The sequence below is a fragment of the Gymnodraco acuticeps genome, unplaced genomic scaffold (genome assembly GCF_902827175.1).
Source record: "Gymnodraco acuticeps unplaced genomic scaffold, fGymAcu1.1, whole genome shotgun sequence".
In the NCBI taxonomy this organism is placed as follows: domain Eukaryota; kingdom Metazoa; phylum Chordata; class Actinopteri; order Perciformes; family Bathydraconidae; genus Gymnodraco; species Gymnodraco acuticeps.
Window position 1 is genome coordinate 31,619 of NW_022991127.1, and position 16,581 is coordinate 48,199.

The window sequence follows — 16,581 nt, forward strand, 5'->3', positions numbered from 1 at the left end:
ACAGCATACGTCTCTTATGCAGTTTTGAAAGCGTTCATGTAAAGGTGTATGGATACATTATTAAGAGCGTATCAGGTAAACCACACTTCCCTGAGCTCTCCTGTGTTGAATTCCGTGCGCGAACAAACGTTTCCGCGGTGAAACCAACACTTATTTATCGTTCCGGAGGGGGTTCATTCTGGAGTTAATACATAGGCTAGTGGTGGAAGAAGTAGACTACCCAGATGATAAGTAGCAATACTACAGTGTAGAAATACTCGGTTGCAAGTCAAAGTCCTGCATTCAAAATGGTACATATACGCAAAAGTACAAAAGTATATTAGCATCAAAATATAGGCCTACTTTTAGAAAAAGTACTCGTCATGCACCAATAAGCACCATCATTTTAGTATTCATGTATTAATGTGATCATAACTTCAATGTTGGACTTGGTAGCCTAAAGGTGGGTTTATTTTAATTATTTTAAACACACACTGGCTAGCTTAATCTATAATAAAATACAATAATATATTAGAGATTTTATATTCTAATTATATTTGTATCTTATTATTTAAAACTGCCAAGTCATAGTACCTTAATCTGTAAAATACATGAAGTGAATACAAAGTAACACATTTGCCTACAAACTGTGGTGGAGTAAAAGTATAAAGTAGCTAAATGTAGAGTATACTTGAGTAAAGTTAGTTACATTCCACCACTGGTTAGATGTATGTTTAGTAGCTATGTTGTAAATAAATCATTGATAGTTGTTTATATATTTATATTGTTTCAGTATTCTATGTAAAACCGGTCTGAGGCCCTATCTAGATAGCACCTTAGGGTGGCTCTGGCTGTAAAAGTGTCATTTGTGCCAGGCAGTGCAGGTGGCAGTGAGTGAGGGTATGGCTGCAGAGTAGGCTACTACATGTTATTCATTCTAAATAAATGCCCAAATGTGGGCATTATGTCGTTTCTCGACCTCCTTACTTATGGCCTTGACCAATCCACCGGTCAGTCTAACAAAATATGACAAAAATTAAATTAAAATAAAAGACGTAAGGACTGTAATCTCATTTGCCAGTGCCTTAACCTCAACATTTGTATTCTACATGTATAATTTGATACACTTTTTTAATGACAGAACATAATTTCTCCAGTGACGATTAGTAATTTGCAACATTTATTCTGTAAATCCACATTTACAATTGACAAAGGCTGGATTGCAAAAAGTTGTATTTATTGGCTCAAAGGCACCCGGTGGTCTGCAGTCTTCTAGACTCTTCCATAGTAATTTCAGTTTTTTATATTTTTGTGATATATAATTTAACAATACACCAACAAACAAGTTTTTCCGCCTAACAAGTTTCATCTACTCTTAAAAATGTATTTTGTTGCTGCCTTTGGGTTGATTTTGGAGTCTCCTAAGGTTTCTGGGTGTTTAAAGCTCCCTTCTCTCTTCCCCTCCAACTAATATATGGGTATGTAGCGACACCTAGTGGTGATCGATGGCAGTTCCTGAAACAAATCCAACCTGGACATTCTTCATGTTTAATTTGAAAAGGTACAGATATCATTTTCATGGTATTAATTGGGTGTTGACATAACGTATTGTAAAATCAGCTGAAATATATACAACATTTGAGCAGTATGAATGAACAGAGACAAGACCGTTGTTTCTATCTGTACAATACATTTATTATTATAAGGAGCAATAAGCAGCCATATTTAAATATGATTTTTTCTAACACAACAGTAAGGTTAATGTGGCATGGCCTATATGTTAAAGTTGGGTGTTATCTACATGACACTAAAACCTACAAGCAGAACTGAAAATATAACAGACACCGAAATAAAAATATAAACCTTTGTTGAAAGGACAACTCAGTTGGTGAACAACCTTAAATAAGATGTGTGACAGAGGATGCAAACTGATTAAAAAATCCATACAGAAATCCCAAACTGTGTGTACAATGTAGTCACCACAATGAAAACAACAACAAATAATTGGACATGTAGAAGAGTTGTTGTGGGAAGATGCAAAAACCCATATAGTTGTCAATTGTCTAGATGTGTTAGCTGTGAGTTAGGAATATACATGCAATTTAGTTTTTGAGCAGTTTTAGATCACACCAAATGTTGCAACAGGTGACACAAGTGGCTACCTGCCAAAGGCTACTTTCCCCATAACAGTTTTGGCTCAATATTATTGACAAATACGATCCAAAAAATGACGATTCATCAAACAGTGAATCCATTACCTGAATTTAATAATTGCCAAGATTTTTTTTTAAGACCTCATTAGCCAACTTCTACTGACATTTAGATTTTTGCTGCAATATGGAAGGCACGCATCAATATCTTTTTTTTGTTGATACATGTAATTAATTATTTAAAAAGGCAAAGGGAAAACCCACTTTTTTAAATGCATCTGGGTATTTTAAGTATCAAATCAAGGCTTCAGTCCAATATAAACACTGCTCTTAAATATTAAAATGGTGCAAATAATTACTCTTAGACCCCTATCTCTCACACACACAAAAGTTCCACTTCTGGTGGAAAAGAAAGATGGGACAAAACAATTCTAAATTATATCCACATAGACTTTATACAACTTGAGGCTGAACTAAAACATTTAGTAGAAAACTGGGTTACAAAGAAAAAAAATAAGCTACCAACACCTGTGATGTTTGTGTTGTTAAGTACATTAAACAGCTAGCAATAAGGAGAAGAGTGGGTCATAGCTAAATGTTACATCATTCACCACCATCGGTCTTCATATGCATCACATCCAGTTGGAAAAGGGCAAATAAAGATTAAAATGTAGGACTGAGATCAGCTTCTTTCTTTTAGACATTATTGAGAATCAAGAATTCTTGATCTGGTTAAACTGACCCTGATCCCTGGATGTAACTTCAGCAAAGGCAGAGCCCCTTTCCAACAATTCATTCATTCACGTTTAAAAAAATTAAGAAAAATAAATCCCACTCAACATCATTCAATTCCAACAAACGTTTCTGTTTGGCACAAGCATTCCTCTCTGTGAAAGTGTTAACAGTCTACTCGGCAAAGAAAGATTCCCCCAAATTTACAGAAACACGTTTCGTTTTTTTTACTCTTAAGGCAGCTATATTGTACTTTGCAGTCAACCAACTTACTTAAGATTGGACGCTGTTCTTTTGTACATATTGACAGATTACATTACAGCATGACAACATAAAAACCCTGTGGAGTGAGTCCCGGGACCTCAGTCTGGCTTTTTTCGGAGAAGAGGGAGAGGAAATGACTATTGTGACAACATGCGCAGAGACAATTTTTATATGAAAAGGGCATAATAAGCAAGAGATATCTCATCCCACCCTGAATTCTCCTCCAATTCAGTGAGATGTCCTCTGAGGACGACAAGAGTCTGTCTTTACAGAGGAGAGGACGGTGCAGGGTTGCAGTTGTTGTTGCCGTTAGTGGTGTCCGGGTTTTTGAAATAGCTGTGGATTATTGATGGTTTCGTTGTAGCTACTGTGCTTTGTGTTGCGATGTTTAGTCCAGCGGTTTCCCGCCGTCGCCTTTCTGGTCCAAGCGGCTCTTGCTGCTCTTCACCATGTAAATAAAGTAGGTCAGCGTCTCCTTCTCGTTCACCGGGATATTCCTGAAGTGACGACTCACCGTCTGAAAAAAAGGAGAAAGTGGTTAAAAGGAAAACTCTGAAAATATCTCTCATGTTAATTAACATATATTTTTCAGAAATGTTCTGATGTGCAAGTTCCTGCTTCCCAATAGAGTGACGAAGTCCCTCCCCTTCCGCTGGACCTCCATGGGACCTTATTTCTACAAATGTATGTATTGAAGTCAATGGAGAGAGAAAGATTATCTTTCGATCCCGTTTGAATTGTGCCACGAATTACATATATGATGTTTGTCAATTTAAAAGATAATTTTGCAAGTAAAAAAAAATGTGTCGTACAACTGTGAAGTAACATATTTGTTTGTGTGAAGCGCTCAATGAACTACATCTCTGGCCTCGCAGAACAACACACGTCACCAAGATGGCCGTCATTACTGTCTTGTCAACAAAACGATTGACTACCCATTTTGGGTTACTTAATGTTACTTCATATTAAGGATAATAAAAATGACAAGGCTGTAATGCTAACTAACGTGCTAGCTAGGTAGCTAACTTGATCCTGGTCCTTTCATCAGACGGGAAGCAAAAGAACGAGCAAGACGAGCAAGACCCATTGCTGGTCTTGTTAAAGTTATCTTATCTTAGCCAGCGCCATATAGATAGATTATATCTATATGGCGCTGATCTTAGCTATCTCATAGTGGAGGAAAACAATTGTGACATCACTTACGCAACTCTGGGATTTGTAGTCTTTCTAGTTGCGTATTTTTCAGTCTTATATTTCAACAGTTTTACGACAAACTGTGACTTTTTTGACATGGAAATTATTTTTTTTAAGATTGACAAATTCATGGCACAATTCAAACGGGATCGAAAGATAAGTTCTCTCTCTCCATTGACTTCCGGTCCATGGGACCTTATTTCGGAAAAATAATGTATTGATGTCACAATTGTTTTCCTCCGCTAAATATAAGAGATAGCTAAGATAAGATAACTTTAACAAGATGCCTGTGTGCTTAGTACCAGGTTATTATCATACCAGCAATGGGTCTTGCTCGTTCTTTCGCTTCCCGCCTGATGAAAGGACCAGGAGTGGCTGGCTGGATCAAGTTAGCTACCTAGCTAGTAGCAAGCACGTTAGTTAGCATTACAGTCTTAGCCTTGTCATTTTTATTAGCCTTAACATGAAGTAACATCAAGTAACCCAAAATGTTAAACAGTAAGACTAGTAGTCATATTTCGTGAACCCTTTGAAGAGTACCGTCACACCGGTGTGATCATTCTATAATACACCATTTAAGCCCGGGGGAGAAATGCTAACGCTAACGCTACATTAGCACTGGCGATCTTTTCTACGTCATGCTATCTGCACAAATGGTTGACATTAAACATTAAAAAGATCAGCCAGTTCAGAGAGAATCAATGGAAGGCAGGCAGGTAGCTTTGCATGACATTCTTCTGGACGTGTTTCATTGGGTTGATAGTGAGGGTAGTCAATCACTTTTTTGACAAGACAGTAGTGACGGCCATCTCGGTGACGTGTGTTGTTGTGAGAGTCTGCGAGACCAGAGATGTAGTTCATTGAGCGTTTCACACAAAAAAAATGTGTTACTTCACAGTTTTATGACACATTTTTATTTTTTTGACTTGCAAAATTATCTTTTAAATTGACAAACATCATATGTGTAATTCGTGGCACAATTCAAACGGGATCGAAAGATACGTTTTCTCTCTCCATTGACTTCAATACATAATTTTTCCGAAATAAGGTCCCATGGAGCTCCCCCGGAAGGGGAGGGACTTCGCCACTCTATAGGGCTGGGAAATGTATGGATACTATACCAATATCATGATATGAGCGATATCGTCTCAGCTTTTAAATCAAGATAGTGCATGTGTCTTTAACTGGTTTTAAGGGATGCATTACAGTAAAAGGATGTCATTGTTTTTACATTTTTACAATATTTTAACTGCCCGTTTTATTATTTTTTGCTTACATTTCCTCATTAAATCAACACATATTCATTATCGCTTAAATATTTAATTAAAGATTCAGTATTAAACCCAACAATATTGTCACAATAGAAGTTTGATCAGAAATATAGAATATTAAATAAAAAAGTTAAGAGTTTTTTTTAATATAATTTTGTACTGTACTCAGGAAATTGCGCACCAATGCCACACATTTGGAACATTTTATTGTTTCTGGGGAACTAAATAGGATAATGGAACTTAAGAGTTTTGTAATAATTGTTTTATGGTGAATATAAGTCATTTAATTTTTTAAGACACTAACAAATGAATATGTTGTTATGGTAGACATGCAATCAATACTTAAATGAAACATACAACTGGTTGTTTGGATTTTTAAAGCAGCCTCAAAGAGAAGTAAACAAACATCCTCTATGCAGCCTCTAACTGGGTCCCTGAGAGGGGCCGAAGACTGGGCCAGCTGTGACTGGTTGGGGCTGTTGACTGGTCCTTTATTAATGATGTGGGAGGCTCATTAATAGGGGAGACTGAACCTGACTTAAAGCCTGGGGAAACATTCAACTAACAGCCAGTTTTCTTTCATTCCCACTGTGCGCGCCAGCCGAGTCACATCCAAGCCGTCAGAGAGCGCTGCATACAGGAAGCATTTGTACGGACGAGGGCCGAGCCAGCTGCATGGAGTCCACCTGTCCAGTTGGAAAATCAGTCCAACATGTTCCATGACCAATTACTGCAGAATAGGACCTGTGACACTGTGTATATCACAGCAAATGAGTGACATGGAGCTGAAGGTTAAGAAGAAAGAGGCCGGGTCCACCTAATGAGGGTGGCCTAATGGCTTTCAGTGTTACATCATTTCACTATTAGACAATTGTTATTAAGAAATAAACAACGTAATTTAAAAGTAAGTAAACAAAGATTCCAACTTATTGTTGCTTTAAAAGGTTTTGAGAATTAGTTAATTTGACTATAAAGAGGATTGATTTTTAAGTCTTTAAGGTCGCACTCACACCAGCCTTGTTAAGTACGATTTACTCGAACCCTGGAACGTTTAACCCCTCGCCGCGGTTCGTTTGGACGCAGTCCGAGACCTCTGATGCGAACTAAACAACCAGACTCTCGTCCGGCTAAAAGAGGTGGTGAGCGCTTGCTAGTGAACTCTGGAGCGGTTCATCGCTGGTGTGAATGCAGTCCGCACCAAAGCATAGGAAGCGGAGTATTTACGCGTAATTTCCTGTTCTGGTTACCGGAGGAGAAGTTAGCAAGTTGTGGCTAACAAAATGAGTGGCAGGGGACAAACGCGGAGCTACAAAGAACACAGATGCCTTCTGGATATCTGGACAGAAGAGAACATTTCTCAACTTTTGAAAAAGGTACACAAGAACGTGGAGGTCTTCAAAATCTCTAGCTAAAGAAGGAAGCAGAATGGATTTAACCGGACTGTTGAATAGTGTTGTGCAAAAGTAAAAAAAGCTCCGTCACTAGGGCTGCAACAAACGACTAATTTGATAATCGATTAATCTATCGATTAATGAAACGATTAATCGACTATTCGGACTATTATGCCTTGCACAATTTCTCAAACGCTCTTATTTAGCTTATCAACTTTTAGATTTAGCTTGAGGTTGTTTTAGGCATGTGGAAACTAACAATGACGACAATAAAGATGAATACTTGATTCAAAAATACATATATTATTAAATGAACTAAACACATTTTGAACAAAATTAACATTGCTTTTTATTTAAAGTAAATAAATAATATTTCACATCAAAAGAAACAACAGTGTTTTAACAAATCGTATTAAATAATGTGATGACAGAATTGTAAACAGAATAGCTGAAACTTTAACAAAATAAATAACTCAGTTACCTCTAATCATTAACCCATGTTTGTATAATTGAGTTAACTCCGTGTGTTGCTGCGAGCATACATAACACCTGAAAAGTTACTCGCGGATGGGGCTACAGGGCTTTCTCCGTCTGAATGTGGTGCACTTTTGCTAAATGTTTAGACAAATTGCTCGTGTTACCGCCCTTACATGCTAAACTCTTATTGCACTTTAGGTAACGAGCATTGTCCACATCGAGACCATAGATCCAGACGCGTAAAGTTTAACCACACCTCGGAGCGCGTTCTCTCCGCCATCTTCGCAGTGTGTTGCATAAATTTAGCAGCCGTGTGTGTGTAAACTGCCCCGCCCCCTCGCACACAGACGGGGGAGAGAAAGATCTCTCTTCCGGATTGGAAAGATCGAAAATACATCATAGACTAATCCTTCTGCGAACACACAAAGCTCTCAATAACCAGGCTCCCCCCTACCTCTCCGACCTGATCCACCACTACACCCCTTCCCGCAGCCTTCGCTCATCAGAAGCGAACCTCCTCTCTATCCCCAAGAAAACCAAGCTCCGAACCTGGGGGGATAGAGCCTTCTCCATCGCTGCCCCCACCCTCTGGAACTCCCTCCCACAACACATCAGAGACTGCACTGACCCCCCCACTTTCAAAACACTGACCAAAACACACCTCTTCAGACTGGGTTTTAATCTGTGAATTATGCTGTATTGCTGTTTTAATAACTTTTAAGTGTTATTTTATCTTGTTTTAATAACTTTTAAATTCTATTTTATCATGTTTTATCACCACTGTAAAGCGTCTTTGAGCACCTGGAAAAGCGCCTTGAAATGCAATGTATTATTATTATTATTATTATAGACGCATTTGTGTGTATTTTTGCATATTAGAAACGAGTTGGCGAAACTAATACCTCATTCACACCAACGGTGTTTCAGGGCCGGTTCAGAGCTGGAGCTTGAAAAGCACCGGGTTTTCCTGTTCACACCGCAGCGGAGCAGCCTCTTAGCTCCGGAATCCGGTTCATTTCAAGCACCAAAAAAATTGTCCGGCCAGAGCAAAAGCACCACATACGTCACGCTTACGTCGAAGCGGGGGCAGAGACAGATCAACTCCTGAACAACAACAAAAAGCCCGCGTTTTATCCAGTTTGTACACAACGATGGAGAAACTTAACAAGCAGCAGTGGTCCACTGAAGAGACCAGCTACCTGCCGGGAATCTGGTCTTCCGAAGAGGTACAGAGGAAGCTGGAGCACAATCGGCCATTGTTGTTGTTGTCGGTGTCAGCTGTGAGGGGTTTCCGCGAGAGGTTTGGCTTTATGAAGCAGGCACGCAAACGGTTACGTCATGACGCAAACGATGAGGCAATGACGCAGCACCAGTCGGACTCTGGGCGGTGTGGAAAGAGCCGGAGCTAAACCGAAGAACCGGTTCTGAACATGAAAAGCTCTAGCACGGAGCTTGAACCGGAGTTGCGTTGGTGTGAATGAGGTATAAGACAGCGATATAATGCTATTTTTTAAATGTCTCCAGTACCGATCAATAACGTTGGAGCTTAACGGCGCGTAAAACACACGTGATGACGTCACCAATGAATCGACGACCGAATTAGTTGGCAACTAATTTGGTAATCGATTTTAATCGATTAAGTCGATTAGTTGTTGCACCCCTATCTGTCACCAATACACGAGTGAGCAACTCGCTGCAGAAAAGTGACAGCTCCCCCGATATTAAAGACAATTGTATTTGGTATGACAAACTCCACAATATCTTGAACACAAGACCCATAGTGAGCCCAACTATAAACATAAGCTATGCTATATTTGCTTTTGTGACAGACTGTTTATAATCTGTTTGAGGTTTGCCTGTGTGAAAGCAAACCAAACCTTCTGAAAAATGAAATAATGTACCTACTATTAGGTGTGAATGCAACCTAAGCCAATAGTCTGCTGCTGCTAGAGGCAGGGCATTTCTAGTTTCAGAAATAAAGATGTCCTCCATGCGCAACTGTCCCACAATCGGGACAATCTGTTGACTGTTTATTAGGGGTGTAACGGTATCCGTATTCGTCCCGTACCGTCGGGTTCCCTGTGGACTACAATAACGATGGAGTGCGAGTGGTGGATCGGACGAGGACGGTGTGTCGGCGTTGTTCGACAGCGGTGCGGAATGCTAATAGTAACACACGCCAAACATGCAAAATCATATCAGAAGGCATCACCCAGATTTGCCAATCAACGGAGCCCTGCAAAAGACAGCAGTTCAACAGCTCATCCCCGCTGCTTTTACGATGCCAATAGACATGAAAGCCGAGAGACCAAAAATAAATAACGGAAGCTTTTGGCATATGTTTTTCAACGGCTATGCTGCACCCTTATGCAATAGTAGAGAACCCCGGCCTTTATTGATTGTGATTGAAACACTATCTTATTATTTATTTTGTAATATTTTCATGACATTCTTTTTAGTTTTACAGCTTATTGAACCTTTTTGTTTGACATCAGCCATTATAGATAATATGGCCATCTGAGTGTGTGTGGTAGGGCTGTGCGATTATGGCAAAAATCATAATCACGATTATTTGGGTCAATAATTGATATCACGATTATTTTGACGATTATTCATTGACCATTTATTGAACTTTAAAACAAATAATATTTTACCAATAAACAAGATCAACAAATATGTTGGAGCGCACTTCCAAAACCATACTAAACATATATTATTAATATGATAAATAAAAATAAATTAGACCAAAATAAATGAAATCAAATATGATGCAGTGCACTGCACAACCTACTGAAAACTCCTTAACATATAGCCAACATTTTGGTAAAACATATTCAACATATTCCACTCAGTTAAACGTTGAAGGCTGGCCAACCGTCATGGTCCAGAAGTAACAGGAAATAAATGTTGAACTACAATTTAAGACCAAATAAAAATGTTTAGGCCACCATGGCAAATGCTGGTAGGACTGCTCATGTCATCTCTTAAAGATGTTTTGCTAGAAACACCAGCCTGTTTACATGGTCTGGTTTCAGAGATGAGCGCAGGCAGGTGACAATATTGCCACCTGTACTGAAGACCCTTAGCCACGCCCCGACACATGGGGTGACGCCGGCCAATCACAAAGCTTTGATGCGTTCAAGTGCATTATTCTGGCACAGGAAGATTATGTTACAGGACATAAAACAGAATATTGTTGTTCTATTTTTAGACACATCTCGCGATCGACTGGTTGGGCACCCCTGGGCTAGACCATAGGTCTGTTGTGGTAGCAAAGTAGTCAGCTGAAGCCACATCTCTCTCAACTTCCCCACGGCATTTGTCATATAGTGCAGGCAGCGCAGACCTGCTGAAATAATACCGAGACGGCATCGCGTAACGCTTGTCCAACGTGTTGACAAGTTGCTTAAAGCCCTGGTTGCTAACAGTGCTAACTGGGCACATATCTTTAGCGATGTGAAATGTAATGGCACCTGTAATATCTCTGTGTCTCTGCGAGCTCGTCGCGTAGGCCGTTGCTCTGTACAATGCGTCCTGAATCGATGACTGTGATGATGTGGTGGATGAAGTCGAGCGGGCATCTGCTTTTTGTTGTATTACTGCCCGGTCGTATTGTACTTTGTGGTTGTATTTCAGATGATTAAAGAGATTGGTTGTGTTAGCGTGTGGTGCCAACACAACCTGGTAACAAATCCTGCACTGTACTTTATTTTGCTCCACGTCGGACTCCTGAAAGCCAAAGTACTTGCAAATAGTGGAAATAGTTTGACCCTTCTTTTAACGAGTTGCTGCTCTTGTTCTGACATCTTCGCTCGCGCTGAACACTCACAACACATGTCACTCCCACGTGGCCGAGTGGGCTTTTAGGGAGGGGCGAAAGCGCACCCAGCAAAATAATCGTATTTTGTCAATTATGCTGTTTTCATAATCGTCGCAAGCCGTAATCGCGATTAAAATACGATTAATTGCACAGCCCTAGTGTGTGGTACTGTTTGTTTTTCACTGACGTAATACAGTTAATTATTCAAAATGTTAGAGGTCCTTATTTTTAAACTGAAACTTGCACTAATGTACAAAATAAATAAAAAACTAAACTGGAATTATGCATTTGGGACTTTCTTTTTTCTTTTTCTTGTTGTACCGAACCTGAACCGTGACCCCCAAACCGAGGTACATACCGAACTGTGAATTCTGTGAACCGTTACACCCCTGCTGTTTATGGATGTTTATTTCAAATATATGATTGAATGAAAACAGAAATAAAGTCCTTTCTCTCTCTTTGTTTTTCTCTGCCCTTCTCTTTTCTCTATCACATAACAAAATATTACTCTGCTTTTATCATAAACCAAAACCAGAGTTGACCTGAGTTCTTAAACCTTTAGAGTTCTACCCTTGTTACACTTTCCAGCTTTTTTTTAAAATGGTAACTGATGAAAAGGGGCTAATATGCAGCATTCACATCGTGGAGAACACAGCAACCCCTTGAACTGTACAAAGTAGGAAGCACCATACATGTAGTGGAGAATATCTTAACATTCATTCAGTTCTGAGTGTTTTCTTACCTCTGCCAGCTGGGCCTTGTTGAGTCCAGGCCGGGTCTGCAGCTTGTAGTGTCGCTTGTAGCGTCTCAACGTGTTCACTTGCAGCTGGAACAGGTCCACCTGAAACCACAGCAGAGACAGGGAGGCAGTCAGTCAGTGAAATTTGAGGGACGGTATCTTTTCAGTCCGCTTAATCTTTGACACATTTCAATGATTTACTTAACCTGTTAAGCACTGAGCCTACTTTTCAGGTCTCAGGCTAGAAAATGACATTCCCAGAACATATGACTATAACTTCATTTCTAAAAGGGTTAAACTAATAATATTTGTCCTCAAAGCAATGATAAACCTGTGAGTTGGATGTAGAAAAGTCAGAATCAATATAGATTTTTTTAAATGTTTAAAGTAAATTCAGATTGAACCTTGTAAAAAAAATATATAAGTTATAGTGTCCCTCCAAAAAAAAAACATTACTTATAGTGAAAACCACCCTTGAATGATGGGATAGTAGACTAAAAGCTTTAGGAATCCAAACATTTAAAACAAAACAAGTGACATTTGACCTTTTTAGAGAGGTTTAGAAGAAAAAAAAACACTTCTGGGGTCATTTGGGTGGATTTTCCATATCTCTGCTTCTGGCCCCCCTCGATCGACTTTGATGATTGACACCTCTTTTTAACCGTTAGAGCCAATAGAATCAAGGGGAAGTTCCTAAAATCCATCTAAACATTACCCATTGGTCAATGAGAATGCCCTAAACCGGAAGCTGTCATACACTCTGGTAGCTATCATAGCAGCTATATATGAAAACTCCATTATTGACATAAATATGAAGATGGATTATCAGTAATCATTTCCGACACATTAACTTATGGATTAACCTTCAGCAGCGTTTTTATTGTTTTAATGCCATTGAACACAACTTTTTAACAGAACAGCATAGGTAAGACAATGTCCCGTTTTTGCTCCGTAAAGCTCCGTGTTGTGATGTCTGTTTTTGCTTCCCCTGTCACGAGTTCTGATCGCTCAGTGGTGATACTTATACCCCTAGAATCTGTGGAATCTCAGCTTGCTAATCAATATCTTGTTTGTGCAGATCCTATATGTAATAAGGGAATTTATACCTAGAGTTCTGTGCTAAGTGTGTTAGCATTTCTTCGCTCAGGGCTCATTTAGACGCTTCATGTGAGACTTGTGTTTTGTTTCGGCAATTTTTTTTCGTATTGTCAGTTAGCTGAGTTTCTTACCGTTAAATGGGTATGACACATTAATAGGTTTTTAAATGTTAAGAAGCCCTGAGACACAGTTTCGTTAAAAAAAAAGCCTGGAGGCCCCCGCCACAGGTTAAGACTCTATGAGGCTTTTGCTGCCTCTTTCTCTCCTTTTAAAAGCGATGAAACGTTAATATCTCTGTGGAGAAACTGGGTCATTGCAGTAATAAACACTCAAAAGCAAACAAACATAACTGAGTACACAATTAATTAAATTTGTTGTTGTTAGGCAAGCATATTGTAACAAAAATGTCACCATGAGTTGGTGTTTTTAAGGTTTTATATAAACTATCATCCTAGTTTGCTATGTTCCTCTGTAAAGCCTTTGGGACTGCTTCTTTTTCCATTGTGCTTCATCTGTGTTGTTTGTGTGGAACATTGCAAGAAAGATTTCAGTCCCGTTACCTCGGGCACCTCCACGTCGTGATCCGGGGATTCCCCTCCATCGTCACTGGTCTTCCTCTTCCTCTTGTTGCGGACGCTCTGGATGAAGTTCTTATGGAAGTCGCAGATGTAGAGGTGTCTCACCTATAACGATAATAACGAGTATTAAAGGAGGAGTCCAACATCAAAACATATGTTTGCTCTAGCAGTAACACAGCATAGGACCAAAGCAATACCCACTGCAAGACTAGATTTGCTTTCATTTGAAATTCTATAATACCAGTCTTAATACAATATCCGAGCAGCCACACAAGAACATATCCAAGATAAACTATTATAAAAACTGGCAAATACATGGTTTTAAACAAGAAGTATGTAATGAAGGATTTTGACAAGCATCTTAAAATAGACATAGTGTTGAGATTTGATACCCAACCATAACTACAAATGGTCTGTTATGTCAATATCTGAACTAAAGTTTGTTTATATTGGCATGTGCTTCTTCAACTGCACTGCAGCTCCAAATGAACCATGTACTCTGTCCTCTTGACCAATGTGCATGTATTCCCTGAGCCACAGCCACAACACCTGACTAATCACATGAGTTTGGCACGCCTGTAAAAAAACATTTGGGACAACAACAGCAACACACACTAATAACAAATCCCCCTGGATACAATGAATTAAATAAGAATGGTTTACAACAGCAACACTTTTCTGGGCCACATTGCTCTGTGCTTGGGGGCACTCTTTATGCATCCACTGCCGCCTCAGTACTCCCCAGGTTGAGGGCACAGAGCAGCTTACACATGACAGGAAAACGACCCACCCCCGGGCTTGCTGCGTTTGCTTTTTGCTGAGTTAATTAAAGATACTGTGTACAACGATATTACACCATGTAAGCTTAGTACTGAAATAAAGAACGGCTAGATTGTAAAACTGAGACTATTAGTCCATTAACTAAGTAGTTGACAATTATTATAAAAAAATGTTTTGGTGCATCTTCTCCAATGTAATGCTTTGTACATACGATCACTTTTGGCCAAACAAACATTGACAAATATATTTCAAGATGTCACTTTGGGTTATAGGAAGCTGTAAGAGATCTCGTCTGCAGATTTGTGACAAATTCAGTGGAGCATAATCCTAAACAGCTTCGCTATAGATCAAATTACAACACAGAGAAGACCAGGTCTATGAGGCCCCTTGAGGTCTGGGGCCTTTGGGACATTTGCTTGGTTGGTGATCCAGCCTTGGTTGTGTGTCTGACAATTAGCTCCACATGTGTCTTTCACTGGGTTCAAGGAAGACCAGAACACGTTTGCCCAACATTGGTTGTTTGTCAAAAGTAAGCCAAAATGAAAAACTAGAAAAAAGAAGCTAAATTAACGTGGAGCATGTTTTGGTGTTCTTTCGAGCAGAACAATAGTTTATGCCACTCCAAAATAAGGCAGGGTACTTTAACAGACTGAGGTTAAACAGAGCTCTGGCTTCTCTGGCAACAGCCATTTTATGAAGAGCTGCGGAGGCGTCTTGTATGAAACCGTTGTAATGAGCTGGAAGTTGTGGACAGGAACCTGTTGTCCTGCACGTCGTCCAGGCAGCTAGCACAGTAAACGTAAGCCTGACTTGTTATAGGTGTGAAAACAGATACAGCAACAAGATACAACTCTATGACGGTGCTCTTTTGTTTATTTTCGTCAACCGTCGCCGACAGGCTACATAGCATTAGCTGACAGCTGAGAGCTAGCTAACTTTGAGCTATCGTCTGGCACTCACAATCACTGGTTTAAACTTCAAAACAAAGATCATGTTATTTAACTTACGCTCTTGTCAATGTCAAGCTTGAGCTTCTTTTGTGATATGCTCTTCTGGATCCTCTTGCTGAAGGAGGCGTTTCCAGCTGACCGGCCGCAGCGCTCTCCGTCCTCGATCAGACAGCAGCTCTGTCCATAAAACGGCGGAGCCGGAGGTCCATCGTGGCTGTCTTCCTCAGTGCTAAATCCATTCATCCTGTGCTGTTGTAATGCTCTTCGTGCAAAAGCTCAATAAATTAAAAAATAGGGGAAAACGCGTTAGTTTGGCTACAAAGTCTCTTGTTGACGGGTTGCCCTTTTGTCAAAGACAATCCCGTAGCGTTAACGTTAGCTAGCTAGTTAGCTTGGCTAAGTGGCTAGTTCGAGGACTAACAGTTTGTTGTTTATTTGTGCACTCTAGTCCCTTATGTCGAAGCGTAACAGCCTCCGGTTGAGGACATATTCTTACAGATTTCCGTCAGATTCACGCCACAACAGAGCTGCAGCTAACGTTACCTAGCCACGGTGTTAGCCGGACCGCAAGGTGGCTGAGCTGCCGCTAACAAATTCCTATGGTGAGACCGTCGCACTTCTTCCCAGTAACAGCCCGTTACCCTCCGGACGATTCGTATGCGACAACAATCTCATACGATTTTAAGCTAAAAGACGACAATCGGCTACGTCTAATGTTACAACTTTGAAGAAACCACGCACTTAAGATACTGTAGCTCAACAATCGCGGGACTCTTTCAGAACAGCTCGTACAATGGAAATGCTCCGTCTCCGTGGCGGAAGTTCCTGTCGCGCACGATGATTGGACAATTTTGTATGGAGGCGGGCTTAGTGGGGAAATTATGCCATTCCATTGGCTGAAAGAACCGTCTACCTTTTAGCGTCTCTTCCTGTAACACCGACGGTGTAATGTTTTCAACTTGAAAGGGAGTTAAATGTGGCATCGCCGACGGTTGAAGCGGCGTCTAACTATACAGCAGAGTTGTGATTTTCAGAGACAGTTTATTGGAAATCTTTCAAGGATTTTACAACTCGACTAGTTTGATACATCGACCTAATCGTAGGCTATGAACAGTAAATCCACATTCAAGTCGGAATCTGAACTATGAAGACGGCTCT

At 40.0% G+C, this 16,581-nt stretch overlaps 1 protein-coding gene across 2 annotated transcripts; it reads right to left on the reverse strand.

Moving 5' to 3' along the window:
- Positions 1-1,649: 1,649 nt before the first annotated feature.
- sap30l (sap30-like) lies at positions 1,650-16,253 on the reverse strand. Of its 2 annotated transcripts, XR_004571144.1 has the most exons (5): positions 15,481-16,253; positions 13,676-13,798; positions 12,021-12,119; positions 6,157-6,276; positions 1,650-3,642 (listed from the first exon to the last, which is right to left on the reverse strand). XR_004571144.1 is itself a non-coding variant. In XM_034237186.1 (4 exons), exons 1-4 carry the CDS (start codon positions 15,664-15,666, stop codon positions 3,514-3,516), a joined length of 537 nt encoding a protein of 178 aa, XP_034093077.1. In that variant the 5' UTR covers positions 15,667-16,246; the 3' UTR covers positions 1,650-3,513. The 2 variants fall into 2 exon arrangements, 1 of the variants encoding a protein (XP_034093077.1); XM_034237186.1 differs by lacking the exon at positions 6,157-6,276 and having other exon boundaries at positions 15,481-16,246.
- Between the last annotated feature and the right edge of the window lie 328 nt (positions 16,254-16,581).